At 60.6% G+C, this 26,581-nt stretch overlaps 1 protein-coding gene across 3 annotated transcripts; it reads right to left on the bottom strand.

Annotated features, from left to right (window-relative positions):
- Nucleotides 1-466: 466 nt before the first annotated feature.
- On the bottom strand, nt 467-26,581 carry NR5A1 (nuclear receptor subfamily 5 group A member 1). Of its 3 annotated transcripts, none has more exons than XM_037745633.1 (7): nt 26,020-26,297; nt 22,418-22,534; nt 22,198-22,339; nt 19,369-19,994; nt 12,722-12,841; nt 10,829-10,976; nt 467-2,203 (listed from the first exon to the last, which is right to left on the bottom strand). In XM_037745633.1, the coding sequence occupies exons 2-7, from the start codon at nt 22,517-22,519 to the stop codon at nt 1,956-1,958; spliced, it is 1,386 nt and encodes a 461-aa protein (XP_037601561.1). In that variant the 5' UTR covers nt 22,520-22,534; nt 26,020-26,297; the 3' UTR covers nt 467-1,955. The 3 variants fall into 3 exon arrangements, with proteins under 3 accessions (XP_037601561.1, XP_037601562.1, XP_017403843.1); XM_037745634.1 differs by having other exon boundaries at nt 26,038-26,297; XM_017548354.2 differs by lacking the exon at nt 26,020-26,297 and adding an exon at nt 26,311-26,581 and having other exon boundaries at nt 471-2,203.

Below are 26,581 nucleotides of genomic sequence, written 5' to 3'. Positions count from 1 at the left end.
GGGCAGACAGGAAAGCGCCAGGGCTCTGAGGGTTCTGGTCTCCCAGGTCTGTGGCTCATGGGCCCTTGGCAAGTGCCTTCCCCTCCTGCAGTACAACCCCTGCCACACAGGGCTGCTTCCAGGACAGTAGGATGAGGGGGGCACACAGTAGATGCCCCTTAAATGGCTGCTCCTTCTGCCCCACAATAGGGGGCTGAGCTGGCAAGGCCAGGGCACAACAGGCAGAGAGGCAACAGCATCCCCGGGCCTCCCAGTGCCCCAGGGTCTCAGGGATGAGGTGGGGCCCAAACCCCAACAAGTGCCTGGTGTCCCCCCACCCAGCCCCAAAACCCACCTGCCTCCCCAGTTTTGAGCCAGAGGGTCTGTATGCCACCTCCCTCCAGGTCAGAGCACTGCCCCACCCCCAGACCACCCAGAACCCACCGGGGCCGTTCTGCTTTGGACCCAGAATGTAAACAGGCAAAGGTAGCTGGAAACTAATTGCAAAATTTATTCCAGGACTGCGGGAGCTGGGGACATTCTTAAGGGCACTTCTCGTTTCGGGGCTGTGGGTCTCTGGCCTTGGCAGGGGCTCACATTTCAGGGGGCAGAGATGGGGACTAAGACAGGGAGGCAGAAGGCAGGGGTGCCCAGTCTCCTCCAACTGGGCAGGCTCAGCGCAAGCTGCAACAGTAACAGGAAAGCAGGGTGGACAGCAGGCACCCAGCCCGGGGATGGGAGACAGCTGAGGCCTCTCCCTAGTGCCTCGCCCTGGAGAGTTTCTTTCATAACCTAGGGCAGGAGACCAGGGAGCTGAGGCCCAGCTTCACGAGTTTGCAGCAAGGGACCCAAAAGTTTGGGGCCACAGGGAGGAGCTCAATAGCGCTGTCCCTGATCTACAGCCCCGTGCCCCTCCCAAGTTCACCTTCATTCCCACCCACAGAGACTTGAAGCCCCCAACAGGGCGTCCTGCTGTTCAGCGAGTGGGTGAAGGGCGGGCAACAGGTCTTCTCTGGGTTGGGGTTGGGGCTCAGAAGCAGTGACCCAGCACCACCCCACGGGTACTTGGTAGGCGAGTGTCCAGGGAGAAACAGCTGTCCTTAGTGCCAGTCCCCAAGCCTCAGCTTCAGCCCTCAGATCTGTCCCCTTCCCTCCACCACAGCTTTCAAGGGGTATCTAGAAGCTTAAAAACAAAAAGTGGGGGGACCTCTTGACTACAACCTTGCAGATAAATATCAGCCTGGGAGGGCCACCTCTGGGTGGGACTAGGATGTCGACTGCACCAAACGTTCTCCTCGGGCAGGAGAGGGAATCAGTGATGACCGGAGCAAAGTTCTTTCCCGATGATGTATCAAAGCTCCCTCTTGCAGAGTCAGGTGAAGTAGAAGGGCTAGCGAGGGGGACTCTGTCCTAACGAGTCTCCTGCTGTCCTCTAGGGCCCAGTGGCCCCTCCCAGTTTAGCAAACTCAGTTATCCTTAGTTTACAGAGGACCTCCCTCCTGTTCTCTGTGGGGGAACGCTGGAGACCCTCTCTCCTCCCCCAGTTGATACCTGCTCAACTTCTCCCTGTCTGTTTGGAGGAGAGGAGGAAGGGATGACCTCTGATCCAAGGGACATCCAGGCCCACTAGGGAATCCCGAACCTCCTCCCCGGACCTGCAGGCTTCAGACTCCAGGAGAGACAGCTGGGAGCAGGGCAGGGGCTGGCGGGGGGGTGGTTACCAGCCACCTCCTTTGGGCACTCCAACTAGCAGGCAAGTGCCAGTGGCTGTCCAGGGCCACCCCACCTCCGCCAGGCCCTGCCCAGCCCCACCCACCTTCCCAAACACAGCGTGTCAGAACTCAGGGGCAGCGGCCTCTGGGACGGGGCCGAGGCTCCTGGGTGGGCCTCATAAAATGAAACACGTGGACCCGGCGGGGTGGCGGCGGCCCCGCCCCGGCCCCGCCCCCAGCCCCGGCCCCGCCCCCGGCCCAGGCTCAAGTCTGCTTGGCTTGCAGCATCTCGATTAGCAGGTTGTTGCGGGGCATCTCGTTGCCCAGGTGCTTGTGGTACAGGTACTCCTTGGCCTGCATGCTCAGGGCCCGCACCTCCACTAGGCACAGCAGCAGCTGCTGAAACTTGTCCCCGCAGTGTGGGTAGTGGCATAGGGTGTAGTCCAGCAGGGCAGCGTTTGCCTTCTCCTGAGCCTCTTTAACCAGGCTGTGGTTATTCAGGAACTTCACGTCTGCAAAGGGAGGCGCTCGGTCACCATCGGGGCCGGGCGGCCAACACTGTCACCGGCATCACAATGCTGCCTTCCCTATGACCACCAAAGACTTGCCACTGCCACCATCAACCATGCAACCAGGGTTTCCCTGCTGGCACCGCTTCACCATGACCGTTGTTGTCATCCTGGTTCACAATCACCACCATTGTCACTGACACTCACGTGCCTGTGTTTTTCATAAACGTGGCCAGCGCCACCATCAACCACCCAACCACAGTCACCTGTCACCATCATCACCACCGTGATCACAATGAACAAGAATCATGAAGCCCGTCACCAGCCTCGCTGGGAGTATCCCTGGGCAGTTACTGAAACTGTCGGTTCCCCATGTGTAAAATGGGGGTGATGACAGTACCAACTTCACAACATGATCCTGAGAATTTAGGGAGCTGCTGTGTGGAAAGTGCTCTGAAGAACAGTGTCCAGCGTGTGAGACGCTCGCTGGGCTGGGTGAGCTGGCACCACAATAGTGCCATCATAATGAAAGCTGCTCTCACCACCGCCAGGGTCAACCATTGCTGCCATAACCAACACCACCCCCCAGGACGATCAAAGCCATCACTGATGCCTCATCCCCATGACCACTGCCATCCGCATCCCCACTCTGCCACCATTGCCACTGTCACCCCAACATCTCCACACCCACAGAGGCACGCTGTGGGTGGGAGGATCCCATCTCATGCTGCAACACATGAGGACTGATGGCCTCGCTAAATTTTCAAGGGTTAAAGTCTCATCAATCTAGGGAGGGCTTAGCTTAATTAAAGTGGTTGCTTTGCATTCAATTGTTGCAGAATAGAGTTTTGTAGTCCTTAATATTATTATAGAAATTAAGTACAGTTTACTTACTAAGGGCTTTGAAGGTTCTTGGTTTTTTTTTTGTTTGTTTGTTTTTTTTGAGAGGGAGTCTCACTCCGTTACCCAGGCTGGAGTGCAGTGGTGCAATCTCGGCTCACTGCAACCTCCTCCTGGGTTCAAGAGATTCTCCTACCTCAACCTCCTGAGTAGCTGGGACTCAAGGCATGCACCACCACGCCTGGCTAAGTTTTTGTAATTTTAATAGAGACGAGATTTCACCATGTTAGCCAAGATGGTCTCAAATTCTCGGCCTTGTAATCCACCCGCCTCGGCCTCCCAAAGTGCTGGGATTACAGGCGTGAGCCACCGCACCCGGCCGGTTCTTGGTCTTTTTAACCTAAATTTCTAAGTTATGGCCAGTAGTAATGGGGATATGGGTAAGATAAGGGTTCTAGAAGGCAGCTGGCATGTTCTTGTAGTCTCTGTTATGGCCAAGAGGGAGGCTCCAGTAGCCCAGGAAGGACTGTCATGGGGCCATGGGGGAACATGGACATTCACTGCAGGAGTGCAGGTGGGCTGACATTCTGATTAACCTGCCGCAAGCTGAAAATATCTTAAGTCAAAAGGCATTTCCTACAGTTGACCTACTGCACATCATAGCCTGACCTACCTTAAATGCACTGAGATCACATTACCCTACGGCTGGCAAAATCATCTGATGCAAGCCTGTTTTACAATCCAGTACTGATCGCCGCGTGGGGTTCACTGAACACCATGCTGAAAACCCAAAACAGAAAGGGTTGCATGGGTACTCCAGGCATGCTTTCTGCCAAATGCATATTTTTCAATGGCTGCATCACCGTAAAGTTGAAAAATTCGAAGCCAAAGCTCGGGAGTCAGGGGCCATCTGTGCTCAAGGTGGTGAGGAGGTGGCCTGGATGGCCACGTGGAGTGGCACCCCCAGGAGCCCTGTGCAGTGGACAGAAGTCAGGGAGCCCACACAGTGCAGGGCAAAGGGATGCGCCTTTAAAAGCCTGAGGCTGAGTGGAAAACAAAGATCACATAAGGGAGGTCAGGATGAGATCCACAAGGCTCAGCCACGTACATAAACTAGAAATGCCTGTTGCCCAGAGGCGGTGGCTCACGCCTGTATTCCCAGCACTTTGGGAGGCCAAGGTGGGTGGATCACTTGAGGTCAGGAGTTTGAGACCAACCTGACCAACATGGTGAAACCCCGTCTCTACTAAAAATACAAAAAAATTACCCAGGCATGGTGGTGCGTGCCTATCATCTCCGCCACTTGGGAGGCTGAGGCAGGAGAATCACTTGACCCCGGGAGGCAGAGGTTGCTGTGAGCTGAGATTGTGCCACTACATTCCAGCCTGGGCAACAGAGTGAGACTCCGTCTCTAAATAAATAAGTATGTAAATAAATAAATAAATAAATAAAGCTTGTACACAAAGCAGACATGCCACGGGAAGACAGGGGCAAACAGGACCACCTGCATTAAGCATCAGGGAAGGGCTCCCTTTGGCGAGGGAGGGAGGGGGTTTGGTTCTGCGTGCACCAATGATTGAACAGAGGAGTGCAACTGATGTTTCCCCCCACACCCGAGGTCCAGTGAAGAGACCGAAAGTGGGTTTGAACCCAGCCAACACTGAGGTGCAGTGGTCCCTGCCCCGCCCTGACTTGAACAGCCTTCCTCCTCCCTGGACGGGGAGAGCCTGGGTCAATTTCTTGTCACCCAAGTTCCTGCCACTATGTGCAGGCCTCTTTAAGCTCCTGGGCAGCATTTCTAGCAGGTGCCCAGCCTGGGGGCACAGGGGCAGCAGGTACCCACAGAATCTGTCCCGGGGCCTCAAATCCTAGCCTGGCCTTGCCTGGGATGGGGTGACCAGTGGCTCAAAAAACGGTCATCCGCCCACTTCCTCCCCCACCCCATCGCCCCGGCCCTGGCCCTGCAGCTGCGGGGGAGTCCAGAGGCAGCATGTGCAGCCCTTGGCCCCCTAATCCCCTTAACACCCTCTGCGCCAGGAGAGCGCCACGCTCCTGGCAACCCTGATCCCAGGCCGCTCCCAGTACGCCTGCCAAAGCCTATGTTGTCCGAAGTCGGATTTAGGGAAACCCGAGCTGGGCCCGGGGGCGGATGGCAGGACCTGGCCTCCATCCTCCCACCCAAGCCCGGGCTCCTCACCCTCCTTTCTGAAGCGAGCCAGGAACACTTTCTTCCTCGCTTCCCCAGGAAGGTCACCATTAACCCTGAAGGCACCTTTGTGCCAATTACATGGACGCTCCCCCTTGTCCAGAGAGATGCTGCTATATCTACCCAACGCCTCCTGGTCCATGTGCTCTTGTGCAGTGAGTGACCTGCCCAACCGTATCGAGCAGCCCTACTCCCTAGCCAGTCCTGCCCCTGACATTCAAAGGTCAGGGGAAGTCATGCCCCCTCACTGGGCTCCTGCTGGCCTCATCCCTGTCCCATCTGCCTTCACTCCCCTCCCCAAGCCTCTTGACACTTCAAGCAAGTCTTCTGACAATTCATAATAGGGGTCCAGAGGGCGACAGGGACCAGCTCAAGGCCACACATCAGTTAAGGGGCTTGGAGGAAGCAGCTGGAGGGGGACAACTGGCCAGGACGCCGCAGCAGGGACAGGGGTGGGAGGAGGCCGGGAAGACCAGGGCTTCGGCTTTACCAGGATTTACTGTTCTCAGCAGCACCTCACCAGGGACACAGAAGCAGAGTGCGGGGGTGGGTGTGGAAGGAGGATCGGAGTCAGGGACGCCCCCCACCCCCAGCAGTTCCATGGCCTCCCAGCACTCAGCAGCCTGGAGACCCCCACTGCCCCCAAGAGGTCAGCCACAGGGCTGGGGGAGGGAAGCACAGTTGCTAACGGAGCCGCAGTGGCCACAGTCCAGAAGCCCAGCCCCAGTTTCCCAGGTACCCCCCAGACACCTTGCACCCAGCTCAGTTCATCTCGGCAGACATCCAGACTGGCAGGGCAGTGCGTCCCCAGGGCTCAGGGAAGCAAGGCCCCTGAAGACACACAGATGCCAGAGCCTGGATTCAAACCCGAGTCTCCCATGATAGGCAAGAGGGCTGGGTCCCCCCGCCCAGGAGTTGGGTCAAGCTGGAATGCCCGTCCCTGGGGGATTGGACATAACTTTATGTTCCATGCAATCCATGAGTCCTGTCCAAAAGCCCCCATCCTGGGGTCCTAGGTTTCTCCCAGAAAGGCTACACTGGCCTCTGGACTTGACTTCATCCTCACCTGGAGGCCCTGCACAAGCCACTCCCCTTCTCCAAGCCTCTCTGGGCCCCCAGTTTCTAAAGAGATCATTGAGAAGTTTCCTGCGGATAACAGATGTGACGGTGCCGACAACCCACGAACACCACGCCCTTCTTCCAGCACGGGAGCAGGGGTCAAACAACCCTGGAGACACCCCCTTCATGTGTCAGGGGTTCAGATCCCAGCTTTACAACCAGCTGGGTGACCTTGGGCAAGTCACTTCCCCTCTCTGAGCCTCAGTTTCCTGTCATCTGCAGAACAGGGGCAAATTCATCTCTGCCTCACAGGGCAGCTAGGAGCTGGCTCTCATCTGCATGCCCAGCTCTGGGCCCTGGGCGCCTGAAGGTTGTAGGTGGGCATGTTGGAGAGGAGCCTGCAGCCCCCCAAGCCCGTTCAGCTCCCAGCACTCCCGGAGGTGGAGGTGGGAGGGAGCTGGGAGATGGTGCCCCCACCTCGGAGAGCAGCCCGCTGGCTGTGCAGAGCTGGGGGCCCCCAGGTTCTCAGAAAAGCCCCCTTTTCATGGTTTAATTGAATATTTGAATAATCCTTTCATTCCAGCGAGGCATAAAGAATGTTGTCCCAATAGCGGTAACTCAGGCAGGCGCCCCCGCGCACAATGGCCCCTCGAGTGGGGCTGCTATTCAGGCCGCCTTTTGTTGGCGCGGAGCAGTGGGTAAATTGCAAACGCTTAAGGGAATGCTGCTGCCGCCGCCTCAATGGAAGTCAGGAAATCGAATGTTAGGTCAATCCATTAAGCTTCGATTAAGTCCTCGGGAGAACAATGCCAGCCGGGCCCATCTTCATAAATACCGTGATTGCCGGGAGAGAGGCACTAATTTTAATTAAACCTCCTTACCTGCCTCCTCGCCCTCCCGAGACGGCTATTTAGACACCAAATGGCACCCTTATGCGGAGGCAGGCGCGAAGGAGGCGTTGAGTGAGCCGCAGGGCGGTGGGGCGGGTGGGGGGACACTGGCACTCGAGGTCAGGCTGCCCAGGGCGGAGCCGCCCCCTGAAGGGGACACCCTGCTCGCCAGCTGGAGGTCTGCTGGCAAGTGGCGGTCCTTCTCTGGGTCCCAGTTTCCCTGGGGCCCCAGCTCTGGTGGTCTGGGCAGGATCAGGAGAGGACCCCTCTGCTGCAGACCCTGGAGTCTGCTCCAGCCGAGCCCGAGGTCTAGCGTCTGCCAGGGCTCTGGGCTGCCAGCCTGCCATCCTTTTCCCATGCTGCACTCAGAAGGGTCCTGATAAAATGCGGATTTCATCATGTTACTGCCTGGTTAAAATCCTTCCCAAGGGAAAGTTCAAGGTACCAGGCCACGGCATTCAAGGCTTTGCACAGCTCAGCTCCTGTCCCCTCGCCAGCCTCCTCTCCACCCAGTCCCGCCCCCTACTGCCAGACAGAACTTTGAAGATTCCCCAGAACTTTGCACAAGCTGTTCCTTTAGTCTGGAAAGCCTTTAATGCCGCTTGCTTTTTTTCACCCAGAATGCTCCTACTCATACTGCGAGGCCCAGCTCAGAGCCCCCACCCCCCAGAAGCCTTCCCTGATAGCCAGGTGGCGCTGGTTTCTCCTCTCTGGTCCAACCCTGATCACACTGAACTGATGGGGCTCCTCTCTTAACCTGGAACTGGCCACCCAAAGGCCTCTGCCCGCCCCCTACACCCCATCTCTCGCTGCTTGCCGTCAGCTGGGGTCCTGGAATCTCTTCCTGTTCCTCCTCCGGTAACCCCAGCCTCATCAGGTTCCTGGCCTGCTGGGCTCAGGGCTCCCCCACCCACATCAGCCAGACCCACGGTCTGGTGCCCAAAGATAAGACACTGCAGACACACAGCTCCTGTGAAGATGGAGAATGTGAGCTGGTTCATTCATTCATTTCATTCATTCACTTATGCAAATGCACATTAAGTTAATAATGGTAATTATGATTAAAACAATTCTGAGACACATACTTCCCAGAGGTCAGCCAAGCGCTGGGCACTTTGGGGGAACTCTCTTATTCAATCCTTGTAGCAAGTTAGGGATTAACTCTATTCCATCCCATCTGCACCACTGCAAAAAAATTCATCCCTCCAGAAAACTCCTACTAATCCTCCAAAACCCTGCTCAGATGTCTCTCTTCCAGGAAGGCTCATTCTACAGATGGGGAAATAGAGGCTCAGAGAGAGCCGTGACTGGCCCAAGGGCACACAGCCAGAGTGCAGATTTAGAATCCACTCCTCATCCCAACCTAGTTCCCTTTCCTAACACACACAACATGCATGTGCACGCACACACCCTTCTCCCCCCAGCTCAGGCCTGTTCTAGCCCAGCACCAGAGCCCCTCGCACCTTCAGGCCTCAGCTGCTGCATTGGGCATAAAGGCTGATGACCGGCGTGACATGAAGGCTGGGCACTTCTAGTGTTGAGTGTGCCCACACCTGGACCCAAGAGAAGAGTGCTAAGCTCTGCCATCTTCCTTATGCCCCAGGGAAGAGGGGTCCGGGATTCACCCTGAGTGGCAGCCAGAGCTATGCTGGGCCTGGCAGTCCCAAGTGTCCAGGGCTTTGGTGGGAAGAGGGGCTGGGGGCCAAGACACTGTCCCTGCTCTTCAGGGGACACCCAGGGATAGACAGAGCCCTGGCAAAGAAGCCTGGTGACTGGCAGCCTACCCTCCACCCCCTCCCCCGCCAGGATCCTCCAGTGGCCTCAGGATGGCAACCTGGTCAAGAACTCTCACTTCCCAAACTACTCCGACCCTGCAGACACACACTCCGATTCTAGGTGCCTCCAAGCACCACCCTCCCTCACAAATTCCTCGTGTTCCCAGATCTCCAGGTCTCTCCCCAATCACACACGATCCCCTCGCACAGCCTAACACATAAGAAGCCACAAGCGTGTGAAAGTCCGTCGTTTGCACGTGCAAGCACACACGCATGCCCAGAAACAGAGACACAGGCGCTCACGTCATTCCTGCAGGCTCCACACGCCAACCACACAGGGCCCCACCACGCACGTCTGTGACTGTATCCTGTGCCAGCCTGCTGAGGCTGCCAGGCTGTGGGGAGGGTGCTGCTGCAGGCAGAGGTAGGAGGGAGCTTCCCCAGCTGCAGGCAGAGGTAGGAGAAGCTTCCCCAGCTGCAGCCCACTGGGCCGGGCCGAGGCTTCTGCAAGGATTTTGGGCCACAGCTCCTAACTGGCTGCACAAGATCCTGCCCCTCCCCACCCCAGTGGCTGTCCCCCGCTGACCCCTGCAGAGCCCTGGCTGGTGTCCTGAGAGGTGGCTTAAGGTGGCCTTGCAGATAAGCCCTCTAGCTACCAGCCTGTTCTGCCAGAGTTGGGAGACCCAGCCCACTACACCCAGTCGCATGGCACAGAGGATGTCGCCAATCCTGCCTGAGCACTGGGCTTCCCAATTTTCATTAATTAATTCCGTCTTCCCCTCCGCCTCCGTAATGCTCCCCACTCTTCCCTCTTTCTGGCAGGCACACCCTTCCCAGACTATAACTGTAATGCCAGCCACCACAAAATATCTTAATCCTGCCCCATCTCCAGGTAATGAAGCACTCACTCATCTCCTTTATTCTATCCCATCTGCACCACTGCAAAAAAAATCATCCCCCCAGAAAACTCCTACTTATCCTCCAAAACCCTGCTCGCATCTCCCTCTTCCAGGAAGCCTTCCAAGAAGAGCTCTTGCTCCCCACCCAGGGTTCCCTGAGCCACACCCATCTCTCTGTCTCAGCCCTAACCACCCCAGCTGCAGGTCTCTTCCTGATTGGCAAGGAACAGCTGTGTCCTCAGCATCACTGGGCATGGGGAGCACACTGGTGATGGCTTGCCAGGGAGTGAGGGTGCAGACTGGAGTAGCCCAGGTGGGGTTGGGGTCAGGAGGGCAGCGGGAGGGAGACCTGGGTGTTTGGGGAGTGGGGTGGTTGGCCAGGCCGGGCCGGGCCTGCCCTCTGCCTTCCTCCGCTTTCTTTTCCTCCTTAGCACTGGTAACAACCTTCCTGGCTATGCCTGCCTAATCATGTTAGGAACCTATGTCTTACTAATCGTATTAAGCTCATGATCTGTCTCCCCCGGAGAAGGTCAGCACCTCGAGGGCCGGGCTTTGGGGTTTTTTTGCTTACTGCGGTATCTGAGGCGCCTGTTTGTAGAGTGAATGAATGAATGCATGAGTGCACCGGCAAAGTGGTACGGGTCCCAGGAGCTAGACTCAGAATTGGGGCCTCCTAGATCCAGGAATTAGGGAAAATGGGGACCCCAGGATGCGAGCCTGGAATAAAAATCCTGAAGTCACAGGGGCCACCAGAGGGAAAGCAGTCCCCATTTAAGAGCCAGGTCCTGGTCGGGGGGGCCCTCAGACCTTTGTTCACTGAGTAGGTAAGGGAGGGACCTCTCTCTCCTGAGGCTCCTTTGTGGCCACTCTGGCCACAGCAGGGCTACCTCTCCAGCCTCACCCACCCTCCTGCCCGCCCCTGGCTGTATCCACCTCTCTGTCATGGAAGCCGCACTCACCCAGGCTGAAAAGGATGAGGAACTTGAGGCAGACAAACTCCTGGCGGTCCAGCTGCAGCGCAAGCAGCTGCAGCACCAGCTCCTGCGCCCGCAGCACCAGGCTGTGCAGCAGGGAGCCCGCCTGGGCGGCCACCGTGGTCAGCTCCACCTGGGGCAGAGGGCACGGGAACAGCACAGTCAGAAGACGTGGGTCCGGGCAGGAGGTTCTAATCGGAGACAGAGGGGCGAGGGAATGGATCGGAGGTGCCCTTGAGAGGGCAGCTCAGACGGGCTGGGGTCAGGAGGGCCCAGCCTTGATGCCGAGCCAGGCGTGGATGACATCTGTGCAGCGCTGGGGACCCTTCTGGGACCCGCCTTTCGAACTCTCCTCAACCCACCGGGTCTGGAGCTGAGGGCACCCCCTTCCTTCACACACTAAGCCAGCACCAGGCCCAGCAGCACCAGCTGCTCAGGGAGCCCCTCTACATGCCGGGAGGGAGGGCTCAGGGAAGGGCAGGCCTCCAAGGGGACACGTGGACACATCCACATGGCTGCCCAGAACCTCCATGATCACACCTGCACGCTGGGTCACTGCTCAGCTCGGAGACACACACACACACACACACACACACACAAACACAAGTGAAGGCACACACATGTGCACATGGCCACACCCACCCTGGTACATTCATACAGCAACACAGACACATGCCCATGTATGCATTCACATTTACGAGGTGATGGGAAGACCCATCTGATGTGTGGAGATTTTGCACAGTAAAACACAGGCAAGTGCACACACACACACCATTCCCATAGCCAGAGACTCGGCCGGCGTGCCAACATCACACCTCACACAGACACAGACTGCAGGCACCTGCACTCAGAGGAAACCCCCAACACGCCCTCTTGGAAGCAGTGCTGCCCACCCGTGCTCCTGTGGCACTGAGGCAAGAGATGCAGATGAGGAGCGGGGATCTGGGGGCGCTGCAGTGGGAAGCAGCACCTGCCTCCCCACCCCACGGCACCCACCCAGCCCACGGCCCCTCCCGTGTCCCCACCCGGGAGTGAGGCTCCTGCCACCAGGCTAGACCCTGAGCATCAACCCCCTTCTCTGCCTCCCTCCCTCCCCCTTTCCCTACATTGATCTCACCAGGCGAGTCCTCCTCCCTGGCTGTATACCCACCCAGATGCCCCCCCTCCCATCCTGCCCCTCAGCTGCCACCTGGTGTGTCCCTCCCCCTCCTAAAGCTCTCCCCAGACCCTGCTGCCTCTGGGGCTTCTCCTCCCCAGATCCTCACTCCCTGCTCTAAGGCAGCCCAAATTCTGACTCTGAGCTCTCTGGAGCCCTTTGCCCATTCATTCATTCATTCATTCATTCATTTGTCAGGGCCTGCAAGGTGTCACCCGCTAACCCAGCCCTAGCAACCCTCCAGCCTCCCTCCTCTCTCACCTCAGGCCGCCTCCACACCAGCCCCAGCAGGAACCGGGCTGCCACACTTTCCCCTCTCCGAGCCTGCAGTGGAGGTGAGGACTGCCCCCTCACCCCTCACTCCCCAGCCAACTCTAGTGTATTCTTTCCAGACCCAGGGCCACCATCAGTTCCTCCACAAGCTTCCCCTGACCTGCCCACACCCCCTGAGCTGCTCCCCAGAGCAGGGATCCCAGTGGCCAGTGCCTCTCAAGCCTGGCCGAGGGCTGCTCCCTGAGGGGTCGGGCCTGTTGTGTCCCCTGAACGTAGGGAAAGGGCTGATAATCAGAGTGCCCAGAGCCAGCCCCGAGAGGCCTGGGTCCTCTCCAGGGCCCTGAATTCTGGAAGTGTGCAGCAGGGCAGGGGCGGGGCCCAGGGGTGGGGTGGGGTGGGGTCCAGGTTGGCGGGGTCCAGGGGCAGGGCGGGGCCCAGTGGGTGGTCACCTCCTGCCCGGTGACCAGCAGGACGCTGCCCTCCTTGCCGTGCTGGACCTGGCGGTAGATGTGGTCAAACACCAGCAGCTCGCTCCAGCAGTTCTGCAGCAGCGCCATCTGGTCTGCCACCTGGAAGGAAGAGGCACGTGGGGGGCTGGGCTCCAGCCAGCATCGGGTACCTTCCTCTCACCCCTTCTCCTCCCAGCTGAGACCCCACTGGGTGTGCAGCCTGGGCAAGTTAACCTCCCTGTGCCTGTCTGCCCAAATGCCTACGTTATCCAAGTGCAACAGGGGTCTGGCTAGTTAACAGGAGGGTGGGGCATGCATGGGCCAGGCTTCAGGCCCCAGCTCTGTCTCTTGTATGACTACGCAAGTCCTGGTAACCTTTCTGTGCCTCAGTTTTCCCATCTGTAAAGTGGGCAAAGTACTAAGCAGACAGTCCGGTCCATGTTAGGTACGCCATACATGACAGTGACTCATGTCCACAGAAGTGCTCTGCAGAGGACTCCCACAAATGCATGCAAGATGATTCCTAATCCTAACACTGTGCACATTTAAAAGCCTGTGGCTACACCTCTGGCAGCCACAACCACTCAAACAGGATCCATCAGGAAGAAGCCAAGGGCTTCCCCCTGGGCCTACCCAGAGCTCTAAGGCTCAGGAGAAGTCAGGAGGTCCCACCTGGCCTGCGGTCAGGCCCAGGGCATGCACAGGGGGGAAGCAATGACCTGGCACCTGAAGCAGAAACATAGCAGCGACAAGGGGCCGATTCCCAATGCCCAGGCTGCGGTCAGAGGCACCCGGAGCAGGGGCAGGCCCAGCCCATTTGGAGTGTCCTTTGACCCTGCAGGACTCAGAAGAAGAGCCAGGGATCACCTGGCCCCAATCCCTAGTTTTCAGCTGAAGAATCTGCCACCCAGAGATGGCAAGAGACTCTCCCAGGATCACACAGAGGCAGGGCCAGGCCAGGGCCTCAGCTGGCATTCCTGCTGCACAGTCTCCACTGTGACAAAGCCAGCCCTTCTGGGTGTTTGGAAGCACACTGGGCACGGCAGATGGTCCCAAGCAGACACAGCCTGGTCCCCTCAGCCCATGCCACTCATCAGTGGCCACCATCAACCCCACAGACCATTCCGGGGCATCTTCCTGGGCCATGCCCTGTGGTGAATGCAAGCCATGGCAGCTAACAGTCATTCCACGGCTGCCTTACAGCCACAGTCGCTACCTGCATGACGGAGAGGAGAAGCTGAATACAGAGAGGTCACCCAGCTCTGTCCAGCTCCAGATCTGCGCTCCTAACCACTAGGTGTGGAGGAAGACCTGCCGATCACCCCCCTTACCATCCAGGAGCTCCTGGTCTCACAGCCTCCCTCCTCCTCTACAAATCCCTACCTGACCCCTCTCCTTCCTCGAGGCCCGCCCACCCTCTGGACGCAGAATCTGCAACATCTCGTGCCATCAGTTAAATGCTTCTGTCTTCACGGATGCCTATGGGGTTTGGGGAGGCAGAACCGGTGTCCAGCTCTTCTCTGGGCCCCAGAGCAGGAGTCAAAGCGGCTGAGGAATGGCAAGGTTCCCCAAGACAAGCAGAGAGCGCCGAGGGACCACTCCCCACCTAGGGGCTCCCAGCCAGAGGGGAACCGGCCCAAGCCTGATGAACAGCTCTCTCTCTAGGAGGTAGAAGCCCCCTCCTCTTCTCTGTTCCCCTTCTCTCCTGGGGCATCCCTGGGACATTTGTCCTCAGGCAGACAGAGGGGGGCGAGAAGGAGAGAGAAAAGTCAGGACCGCACACAGATGGGCACAGCGGAGGCAGGAGGTCCGTTCCCTCCTTCCCCCCCTCACCTCTGGATCCAGAGCCCACACCTCCATCCCGCTCCCAGCAAAGCTTTTTTCCCAGAGCCCCTACCGTCAGCCTCGGGCCCCAGGCTCTGTCCTGGCTGGGAGGACGCAGGAGACAGGCCTGGTCAGAGGCCCACTCAATCGTCTCTCCTTAGCTCTCCTCAGAAGTGCCGTCCCCCATGGAGCGGAGGTTTCCAGGAGGGAGGCAAGGCTCAGAGAACACCTATTACCAGGCATGTTGCTCAGCGCGGCACAGGACACCTCGCCCCTGCCCTGCTGACATTCAGTCCACTTTACAGATAAGGAAACAGAGGTTTGCTGGAGGTACCACACAGGCTTCAGGCAGCTGGGCTCTGGGGACCCTGGGAACCTCCTGAGACCTGGGTAGGAGGGGCCTGCCCAGGGGTCGAACTGGCAGCAAGAAAAACTCTTAGGCCCACCCTGGGCACCCAGCTGGAGGCAGTGGGGAGGGTGTGCAGGGCCAGGCTTGGCCCCCGCCCCTCGGAGGCCCGCAGGAGCAGACACCCTTGCGCCCAGAATGAAGGCACAAGGGGGTGGGGAGGTGGCAGAGGAGCGATAAGGGGTAGAATGAGGAGATAAGCCGCGCTTCGGGCAGAAAGCAGATGGGTCACGGTGACCTGGCTGGCCCAGCCCTGGGAGCAGACGCTGTACCCAGACCTTAGACCCTGGATGGGGCAGCCCTGCCCGGTGCGGCTGATAGGGGTGGCAGGGGCAGAGAGCCACAATATGGTGGCTGAGGCTTTGGCGCCCCACGCCCCATGTTTGAGTCCCCATCCAGCCATGCATCGTCCCCCTCCACTCTAATTTCCTGTTCTGTGAAGCAGGAAACATAATTTCTCCCTTTTTTGGTTAAAGCATAAGAACACACGTAGGACTGTGTGGGGATCTGCTGCTGGCTCCTCCGTGAACGCTGCCGGCGTGGCTCCCACGCCCCTTGGCCAAGCAGGTCTTGTACTCACTGCTTGCCTTGGGTGGACAAATGGATGCATAAAGACACCAAACTCCTAAGCACTCCCCTCCCCACACAGATGAGTGTGCATGCGGGCGCGCACGCGCACACACACACACACACACACACACACCCCTCTTTTTATTTAAAAGAAAACCAGAGGGCCGTAGCCGCCAGCCCCTCTGCACGAGAAGGCAGGTGGCTAAGAGGTTCCTTTAACCACAGAGAGTTGCTCCCATTAGCCTGGCCCGTCTGCTCGGCCCATCAGCCGTCCACCCCTCCTGCCAGCCCACCACAAATCTTCCCGGAGCCTTGACGCTCTGCAGGCTGCCTCAGAGACCGGGTATTTATGGGTGCCGAGCTGACCTCCCTCCCAGCAGGGCCCCTCTGGAGCCCCCTGGGGTCCGATCGGTCTGGCTGTGAAGGCTAGCGGGCTGTGTAATTCTCTGGTGGCTGACACGCCACGGGCTGGCTGCCGCGCTCTGCCGGCCGCGTGGTCAGGGAGGTGTCATTTGTCTGCCCAGGACTGACAGTTACTGCCGCTTAAACGAAACCATCTATCTGAGCAGTTAAATCTGCTGTCCGTGGGGGCCCTGGAGCTGGATGTTGAGGGTGAATTGATGTCAAGATGGGTCACTGGACACTCCTGGGCCCCACCGCCCCTCCTGGGTCCTCCTTTGCGTCCCCCCAGCCTGTCCTTCATGGTAAGTGACCAGAGAGGCTGGCTGCCTGTGCCCTGGGCACTGCTGCCCACCAAGCAGCAGGTACAGGTGAGTTTCTGCCACTTTGCAGGGAAAAAGTTGCTTTATAAGCAAAGTGGCCCCAATACAGTCCCAGAACGATCATGTGCTCAGAGGAGCTTGGGAGCAGTGTCTCTCTCCCTGCTGTCTTCCTGGCCAGGCCCACATAAGCCTGCAGGCGTCGACTAAATGGTGGAGCTCAGAGGGGAAGAGAGAGGAAGGGTGCTGCAGCCCCACTTCCTAAGCCTGCCCTGCCCACGCTCAGTTCTTCCCCTGTCCTGGCTCACTAACTCCTTCCAGCAACCCTGCAGGGTGGACACTATTCCACCTCCTCCCATTATCAAGATGAGGAAACTGAGGCCCGGATGAGTGAAGTCACTTGCCCAAATCATAGAGCATGTAAGCAACAGAGCTGGAACTTGACAACAGGCCTCTCTGATTCTAGTCTTTGACATTCACTTCTGTGCCACTGTCAGAGCTAACGTGCTGGGATTGTGTGAGATGGAAAAATGGAGACAGAGGGACCCCCAACCCGGCTGGGAAAGAGGATACGGGAGGAAGACCCCAAGAGGACATCTGGAGCCCAGCATCAGACACAGCTGGGCTCCCGGCCCCCCTGAGGGCTCAGCTGAGACTCCAGGATGCCTCCTGAGCAGCAAGATGCCATCAGCATCAGAGGGCTGAGTGGGCCTCTGCTCAGAGCTCAGGCTCTGCTGGGGAAGCCCCTCCCCGACCCAGAGCCTGGAGCCCCAGCCAGCCCAGGCAGGCCATCCATCACCCTCTGCCCAAGGACCCATTCCTGGTCCCAGCTCTTCTGACCTTGCCAACCTCTCTGGCCCCACTTCCCAGGCCCACTGGGAACTCCCAGGACCTGAATCACATTTCGGGGCCTAAGTCTATGCTGTGCCCACTGCCTGGGACGTCCTGAATCTTCTCTACTTTCCAGAAAGGCACAGAACTCATCTCTGAATCCCTCAGTTAGAGCTGTTTGCTCTCCCCCCAGGGCTCCCTCTGCTCCTTCAGTGGCTCTCAGAGCCCAGGGCACCTTCACTGGCACCTAGGTGCATGTCTGACGTCTCCTCCAGGCTGCCAGCCTCCTGGGTCTGGCTGATTTAATGTCCCCAGTGCCCAGCCCAAGGGCTGCTCCACTCTCAGAGCCAGAGAGCCCCCTCTTCTGTCTGCTAAGATGTGTCCCGTCCGGAGGTGGGGAAATGAATGACCAGCCAGAAGGGATGCCAGACTCACACACACCTCCCACTTTTCTGCCTCCTCACCACCTCTGGGCTTTGCAAAGAGACACTAGCCCAGGGCCCACTGGACCAGTGGAAAAGAACTTCCATGTGGCTGATGGGAGGTGCTCTAAGGGCTGGGCTGGTAATTATCTGCAAGGCCCCTTTACAGAGGCTGGTGACCACCGCTTATAATCCTGGGCTCAATTCAGACTTTGAGAAGGGGAAGCAGGAAGGTTTGGACCACGGAGGAGCCAGAAGCAGGAAAAAACACTCAGCAAAGCTGGGACAAAAGCCCTTCCCATCCTGCGTGAAAATCCCCGGGAGACTAGGAAGGCAGCCAGAGGAAGTGCCCTGCCCCTGAGTCCAGGGTTCTGGAAGGCCGGGAATGCCCTGCTCCTCCTCCCCGCTGCGCGGGGGCTGCATGGGGAATCTGAAGGGAAGCTGGCGACCAATCCCTAGCGCTTGAGGGCCTCATCTCCACCACGACCTCATGTTCAAGAGCCTGCCTTTGGCCCCATCCATTAGGTAGGACCAGAGGCGGGGCAGTGGTCAGAAACCCACCCCATGACAGACACATGGTGCAGCCCCAGGCTTCAGCATGACAGGCCTCCACAGTGGGAGCAGTAGCCGCCACCACCGATTCCCGCCTCCCCGATGGCCCAGGCCCCAGTCCCATGACGCCGCTAGGGCTCGAGGCACCCATGCCCCACCTTCATCCCCTCCACACCAGCCAGGGCAGGCAGCGCCCCCAGCCCATCCGGCCTCATGCCCCTGGAGGAAGCCCAAGCCCAAGTGGCGCCACACTGACAATGCTGCTCAAGGCTGCAGTGGCCCCAGCAGGGGGGGCAATGGGCCCTGCTGTTTACACCCAGCCCCAGAACAGCCAGGGGGGCAGCCTGGGCAAGCCAAACACCAATAGCCTGGGTTACAGAGTGCCTGAACCCAGGCCAGGGCGGGGCAGGCCTTGGCCAGCTAGAGGGGTGTCTGGGGAGGTCTCAGAGAGCCAGGGCACTGGAGGGGCAGCTCTGGGGCCTCAGGCTCTTCAAGCCGCTAGGTGGGGAAGACTGGGAAGTTCTTTCCTATGTCAAGCCTCAGTTTCTCCTGCCGCTTTCCTGATTTTGTAGCTTCAGATACCTCAACCAAGTGGGGAAGGCTGCCTCGCCAGGGAACATCAGTGGCAGACCCTGGAAGCCACCACCTACCTACCCACCTAGCTCCCTGAACACACACACACGCACACACACACACACCCCACCATCCAGCATAAATAAGATTTGCAGAGGCAGGAGGATCTTTCACCTCAGCTGGGAAGAAGGGCCCACGAATGTCCCGGACTCCAAAACACTAAGAGTCCCATCTGTGTGTGCCATCAGAGGTGGCGAGGATGGGCAGCCTCCCTGAATGGGAGGCCAGGATGGGCCAGACCCTCTTCCCAACACTGGGCTGAAGCCTTGGGAGACAAGACAGTCTCCCCAGGACTCCGCTAGTCCTTTGAGGGAGCCCAGGGCCTCAGAGAACGAGGGAAATGCATACTAAAAGAGCCTCAGAACAGGCGACCGCAGAGACGGAAGGGGCTGCAGAGACACTGAGAAGCGGAGAGACAGCACGCCAGGGAGAGACACAGTAGGAAGAGACAGGCGCAGGACCAAAGCAGCAGAGGCTCGAGGGGCTCAAGGAGAAGGAGCGGGAGGGAGCCGGGACCCACGACGCTGTGAGAGAGCAGAAATGCTCAGTGTCTCAGGGTGGCCTGCGGGTCCCCAGACACTGCCTGAAGCCAGTGGGTAGGAGGGCCCCATCTGAAGGACAGTCGGTCTAAGGCTTGGGCAGCTGGGAGGACAGTGAAGCAAGGCCAGCCGGGCGGGAGGAGAGACTCACCTCCAGCTCCTTGAACACCATGCACCTGCGTGCCCAATCCACGATGGAGATGAAGGTCTGGTCGGCCATTCTGCACAGGAGGCCGAATGCCGCCGGCTGGTCGGGGCGGCCTTTGGTGGGCTCCTGCAGGCAGCCCAGGATGCGAGCCCGCACCTGGTCCTCATCCGGCTCCAGCTGCAGCAGCTGCAGGATAAGCTCGGGCACGCTGGGCCCTCCGGAGAAGGGCTCTGGGTAGCCGTACGGCAGCCCAGGCTGGGGGGGGCTAGTGTAAGGCTCCGGGTACTCAGACTTGATGGCACGGCCAGGAAAGGCAGGGTAGAGGTAGCCAGCCAGTGGCCCGTGGGCACCGGGCACGGCCATGGGCAGTGCTGGGGCCCCAAAGTCGCCCAGCGGCCCAGCAGGGGGGCCAGAGGCCAGGCCCTTGGGCTCAGGCACATGCAGGCTGGGGGGCAGTGCGTAGTCCGGCGCGGGAGGGGGCGGTGGGGGCACCCCCATCGGGGGCCCCGTCTCCAGCTTGAAGCCATTGGCCCGAATCTGTGCCTTCTTCTGCTGTTTCAGGGCCCGGTCCCGCTTGTACATCGGCCCAAACTTGTTCCGGCCGCCCCGCATACGGTCAGCACGCACGGCTGTGGGCAGGGGCAGAGAGTCAGGCTTGTCCTCTCTGAGCTCCCTTCCATGCTGCCCAACCACAGATCCTTTCCAAACACATCTGATCGCTCTCTCCCCTGCTCAACACCCTTTCATGGCTCCCACTGACCACAGAGGAAGTCAGTCTCCTTTGCCTGGCCTTCAAGGCTCTGCTCAGCTTTTCAGGTGATCTCTGTTAAGGTCCCTCTCCTTCCACTCCACCTAACTCACCTCCACTCCTCTGCTTGACATATCTTCTTCCTCCTCCCTGCCTTTCATTTTCCTTCCAACTCATACCTTTTTTTCTCTCTCTCTTGTGGTTGCTGAACACCCAGCCTTAATGTCACTACTTCCAGGAAGCACTCCTGGATTCATTCAGACTCTACTGCCCCACGTGTCCTGTCCTTGCCCACTCTAATCATGCTGAGTGGATCACACCGTGTGCTCCTGCAGGCTCAGCCCTGGGCTCAGATGCCCAGCACAAGGCCTGGCAGGGAGATGGTGACCGGAAGGGGACCCTGGTCAGCCTAGTTCACTGCTGGCCCCAGGGTCCAGCTGCTTGTTGACTGACTGCCTGAGTGTCGAGCTTCTGCTGCAAAATGATTCAAGTGTCCCTCACTGGCTGCAAATGTGAAGCCGAGTTTAGAGCCAGCCAAGGCTCTGTGCTGGGAGAGGGGACCTCTCTTGCTGACCAGACGCTCCTCACTCCTCTGCCTGGCCAGCAATGTGTCATCAGCCAGACCCAACGGGTGCATCTCTGCAGCTGGAGTGCGCCCCCAGCCCCTCTCAGACAGGGCCCCAGCCTGTGCTCTGGGCGATGGGAAAGAGCAGGAGATAGGGGCTGGGGGGCCACCTGGCCAGTCTTCCTGCCCCCTGGGGTGGGCAGCGCTGTGCCGCTCCTCAGGCTGCACAGGAGTTTCTGCCGCCCACGATGCCAGATCTCCAGCCCCTCGGGACCTGGGATTAGGGGCCCATGAGGGCCCCCAGGAACTCAAATCTTTCCTGCCGAAACTTCTCTCCTCCTCTGTAGGCTGAGGGCTAGGGTTGAGGGTAGGGAGGCACAGAGGGGCCTGGGTTACTTGGGGGCAATTCGGTTGTCCCCCACTGCCCAGCCCCCTCAGGGCCTGGCTAAGAACATGCCGGGAAGGAATCTCACTGGCTCCTACTGGCTGAGCAAATGAACCAGAGAGCCCTTCCGATGGATGGATGGACAGATAAGCGGCTGGGCAGCTGAGTGAGCGGGGGCCAGGCAGTGGTGGTGGGCAGATCCTAATGGAAATAGAGATCAGCCTGACAGCTAACCTGCGGCAGTGAACGCCCAGGCGTCTCCAGCTACCTGCACCGGTCCCCGCACTCACTCAGTGGAGGAAGCCACTGCCATTAAGCCCATTTTTCTTTTCTTTCTTTCTCTCTTTCTTTATTTCTTTATTTCATTCTTTACAGGATCTCTCTCTTGACCAGGCTGGAGTGCTGTGGTGTGATCATAGCTCACTGCAGCCTCCACTTCCCAGGCTCATGTGATCCTCCTGCCTCAGCCTCCGGAGTAGCTGGGACTACAGGCACCTGCCACTGCGCCCAGCTACTTTTTATATTTTGCAGAGAGGAGGTTTCTCCACGTTGCCCAGGCTGGTCTTAAATTCCTGAACTCAAGTGATCCTCCTGCCTCAGCCTCCCAAATGCTGGAATTAGAGGCATGAACCACTGCACCAGGCTATGCTCATGTTTCAAGGGGAAATCTTCGGTTCAAAGAGGTTAAGGATTTTGCCCAGCGTCACCCAGCCTGATTGACAGTGCCGGCACTGTGACTTGGCCTCTGCTGGCTGGGGCTGGGTACTGGGGGTGGGGGGGCGATGGCGACCTCCTCACAGAGGGAGCTCTGCCCACTGGGTTCTGGGGCCCTGGCAGGGGCTGGGGAAAGGGTCATCTCCAGGGAGTTCATTTTTGGATACTTGTCGGCCCAACCCAGGCCCGCCTTGCCTGCGTCCCTTCTCACCCGAGGCCACCTCGGGTGATCTACAAGACGAGCGCCAGCGTCCGCTTCCCTTGCAGCGACTGGGCTCTAATGCCGAACGAGGGGCCAATCACCGGGCCCCAGAAACTTCGTGAAGGCCAATGCTATATGCCCTCAGCCCCTCTCCCAGCCCCACCCCCTGCTCCCTCGGGCCGTCAGAGGTCAGGGGTCGAGGCCCGCGCGGCGCGCACCTTCCAGGCGCATCCCCACCGTCAGGCACTTCTGGAAGCGGCAGAAGGGACAGCGCTTGCGCTGCGTCTTGTCGATCTTGCAGCTCTGGCTCTCGGTGCACGTGTAGTGCTTGTTGTTCTGCACCGTGCGCTTGAAGAAGCCCTGAGGGAGGGAGCGGAGAGTCAGCGGGGCCCCGCCGCGCCTGGCCGCCGCACCCCTGCTGCGCGCCCGGCCGCTCACCTTGCAGCTCTCACACGTGAGCAGTCCGTAGTGGTAGCCGGACACCTTGTCCCCACACACGGGGCACAGCTCGTCCAGGTCCTCGTCGTAGGAATAGTCCATGCCCGCGGCGTCCACCTGCGGAAGAACAGCGGGTCAGCGCGGGCCGGTGGAGACCCGCAGCCTGGGGTCCCCGCGGCCGCCGCCCTAGCAGCTGTCCCCGGCCCGTCGCGCGGTCCCCTCGCTGCGCCCAGGCGCTGCCTCCGGCACCCACCGAGCACCCGCGCAGCGTCCTGGGGTGGGCCCGGTGCAGGCCCCGGTGCCCGGCCTTCCCTGCCCAGGCCCCGAGCTCCCGCCCCGCCGTAGGGCTCCTCCAGCGTGGGCCCCGCCGCGCCCGATCGGGGGCCCTCGGATTCGATGCGCTTCGATTCGTATTCGTTTGTCTGAGAACAAAACCCCGATTCTGAGAAAAGGTGATGGGCTCAGCTGCGGGGAAGGCGCCAGGGGACCGGGGAGCGGTGGGGCGCCCGGCCCGGGTGTTCTGGGAACCCAACAGAGACGAAGGAGGCAGAGACAGAGTCCGGGAGAGACAGAGATGGGAGGAAACCCAGGCGAGAGACGAGGACCGACGCCGCGGGGCGCAAAGACCAGGCCAGCTCCAAAGTGCCAGAGACACAGAGACGCCGAGCTGGCAGGGACGAGACACAGGGAGGGATGGAGAGAGACAGGGAGGCAGAGACAGAGAGAGAGAGAGAGAGAGAGAGAGAGAGAACGAGGGGTAGGGGATCAGATCCAAGAGAGACTTGAAGAGACAGCGGAGTCCCAAAGAGAAAACCCAAGAGAGACGGACGCAGAGCCAGAGACACAGCGACAGACGAGAGACAGAGACGCCGAGACGAGGCCGCGGAGCGAAAGAGACACGGAGAGAAAACCTGGAGGCGGAGGCGGCCAGCCCGAGGGTCGGGGACGGGGAACGCGCGGAAACCGGCGGGCCGGGAGCCGGAGCGCCGAGGCGAGGCCCGGCGGTGTCGGACCCGGGCCGGGGACCCGGGCCGCGGGAGACGGAAAACGACGGCGCCGGGACCGAGAGCCCGAAACGCGGAGCCGCGGGGGCCCCTGCGCCGGGGAAGACAAAGCCGCCGCAGCGACGGCAACGGGAGGCGCAGCCCGCGCTGCCGCCGCCACTGGGACGTCGGGCGGGGAGACGCGCAGGGGGCGCGAGGCGCTGAGACCTCGGGCGGTGGGTGGCGGGCTCCAGGAAGCCGAGCCCGAGGCGGGGGAGCGACCTCGGGCGGAGAGGCGAAGTCCCAAGGAGGGAAGCGCGCGGAGCCCGGGCCCGGGACGCGAGAGGGGGCGCGACGGCGGCTGCTGCCGGCCCGGCGCCCACCTGGCCGCTCCTGCGAGCAGAGCCCCGCGTCCCTCCCGCGCGGAGCCCGCACCTCCCGGCCGCGCCGCCGCCGCCGGCGAGGAGCCGCACCCGGGCGCAGCGCCGCCCGCCCGCGATGACGGCCACTCGGGCCGGGGGCGGGGAGGCGGGGGCGCGGGGCTGGCGGCGGGGGCCTCGGCTCCCCCCTCCCGCCTCCCCCCCTTCAGTCTCCCCGCGCCCCCCTTGCCGCCGCCGGGGCCTCTCTGAGGCGCACCTGGGACCCGGGCCCCTCCGCCGCTACCGCGCCCTGCGCCAACCCGCCGCGCCCGGGCCGGGGGCCGGCCGCTCTATATCGGCTCGTGCGGTATCCGGGGGCGGAGGCCCGGCCGCATCCTCCCCCCGAGCCCGGCCCGCGCCCGGCACCCCCTCCGCAGCCCGGCTCGAGTCTTCGCCCTCATCCTCCCGGCCCCCCAGCCCCAGCCGGGCTCCCCGGACCTCGAGAGCCGCCAGAGAGCGGAGGAGCCCGAGCGCCCCGAGATCTGGGCAGGTGTCGGGCGCCGGGGGCCTCGGGCCACCCGCCTGCGGTGGGAGGAGGCAGCTCCTGTCTGCGAACCCAGCTGGGTCGTGGCGAGGGCCACGCAGGTGGCCGGTCGCGCTGCAGCGTGGAAGTGGGTAAGAGCGAGTGGCGACCGTGGCCGAGGCACGAGTTCACGGGTGGAAGCCAGATTCTCCCATGGGCCCCGCCACGTCTCCTCACTCGAGGCTGCAGCAGCTCTCTCCCCGCCTCGAGTCTTCAGGGACCGCATCTGTGAAGTGGGTAGATGACCGCTCTTCCTCGCTAAGGGCGGGTCGTGAGGACCAACCAAAGCAGTGGGGAAAAGCAAGCGCTTGGCCTGGTGGAAGCGCTCAGGGGCGCCCCGCTGGGGAGATCTGGGGCAAACCCCTTCTCCTTGCCAGCCTAGTTCACTGGGCTGGAAATGGGAATCGTGGAAATGCCATTTTACGAATGTCCGAGGCCTAGGGAGGGCCCGAAGCCTCTACTGGCGCAGGAGCTGGGAGAGGAGCCCAGAGGCAGGTCCCGGCTGCTGCCCTCGGAGGTCTCACAGCGGGATGGGGCGGGAAGAAAAAAAAGCGCTGGGCGGCCTTGGGGTCAAAGGGGTTCCTGGGCCAAGGGCCGAGCTGTTGCTCTGGGCTGGGGACCATGGCGGGGCCACTGTTTTTCATTTGGAGAAACTGACCCAAGAGGAAGCGGCTTGCTCGCATCCCGCCTCCGCCCCCGCCGGCACCTGGGGTCGGAGAGAGTTTGGGGACCATGAGGCCGAAAAGCCGCGATCTTCCAGCAGGAAAATGCCGAAATTTTACATTGACAGCCGCGCAACCCACCAAAGGGCTCCATGGGCTCCCCGCCCGCCTGCAGGCCCCAGGCTTCGGTCGGAGCTGGGCCTGGGGCCTGTGAGCTGTAGCCAGAGACCCCTGCAGACCCCACTCAGCTTGCCCACCCCACAGTGGAGGAGCAGAACCCGCAGACTAGCTGTGCAAGCTCGGGCAAGTCACTTGGTCTCTCTGAACCTCAGTTTCTCCATGCATAAAGTGGAAAGTGTTGGCCCTACAGATGGGGTACTGCGGTTTCCGTGCAAGAATCTTGGGGAGGAGGGAGGAAAGACAGCCAGAGATCCTGTTAATCGCACTCCACACCCCCAAACCGCTGAGAAACAAGAGCATCTGCCGGAGCTGGAGGTGGGGATCACGGCTGCCTCTGAACAGCTCCCCATCACAGTAGAGCCCTCAGATAGTGACTCGGGAGCTAAGGGGGTTGGGGGCATGAGGGGCTGGGGTGCCCCAGTTGGCTGTTCTAAGGTAGAGCCCACAGAGGTCTCCTGGAAGTCTGGATCTGGCCACACAGGCCTAGGCCGGCCGGGTGGGTGGGGGCTGGGCTCTGAGGCCCTTCTCCCTCCATCTCCAACTCCCTCTCCCCCAAGGTTTCCACTCTCACCGGCTAGGAGCCCCTGGCTCCTCCGCACTCCAGGCACCCAGGCACCCACCCCCACAGCCCCAGGTTCCAGCTCCACACGCACCCACCCAGGGAAGCAAAGCTAGACCTGGCCCAGCCGCAGAACCCAGGCTGACAGATGGACGCCAGAGACAGACACACGGATACACACCAAGACTCAGAGACAGCGACAGAGACAACACAGACACGCAGGCAAGGCACAGAGCCCCGAGACAGGCCCAGAGCCCTCCGGACACACTCACAGACCGCTAGGCTCAGACCCACACAGCCTGGTGGACGCCTGGCCAGGGACAGCGGGACACCAGTGGACCTCCATGGGGCTTGCGGTCACAGGCCTGGCTCCTCCCCTCGGCAGCCCAGGGAAGAAAAGGGGGTAGCATGGTGGGAGGGTGAGTCTGGGAGACCCCTGGCCCCTTCCCTGCTCAGAGCAGGGGGCACTGGTCACTGAGCAGAGCAGGCGGTGGCCGGCCCAGGCTGCAGGGAGGCACTGCAGAAGGAGGCTGGCCATTAGAGGCCTGGGCCCAGGCCCTCACTTACGGAGCGGAAGCAGCGCTCTCACGCCGGATGAGGGTGGCAGTGGGCACCGGGGGTCCAGGAGGAGGCTCCAGCAGCCCAGGTGGGGCGGTGGCGACCGTGGGCGCACAGGAATCCCGTCACACCACGGCGGGCGGCAGCCGGACGGCAGGCTGGCCCTGTCCGTCCGTCCTCCTCCTCCTCCCCGCCCTGGGGGGGGCCACCGGAGGCCCAATTGGTCTCTGCCCCCACGTGACTCTGCAGGCCTCTCGCCTTCTTTGTTGGTGTTTCTCTT

Source organism: Cebus imitator, unplaced genomic scaffold (assembly GCF_001604975.1).
Source record: "Cebus imitator isolate Cc_AM_T3 unplaced genomic scaffold, Cebus_imitator-1.0 Scaffold206, whole genome shotgun sequence".
Classification (NCBI taxonomy): Eukaryota; Metazoa; Chordata; class Mammalia; order Primates; family Cebidae; genus Cebus; species Cebus imitator.
Note: the sequence above shows the minus strand (reverse complement) of the source record. Positions and strands in the feature narration are given on the sequence as shown.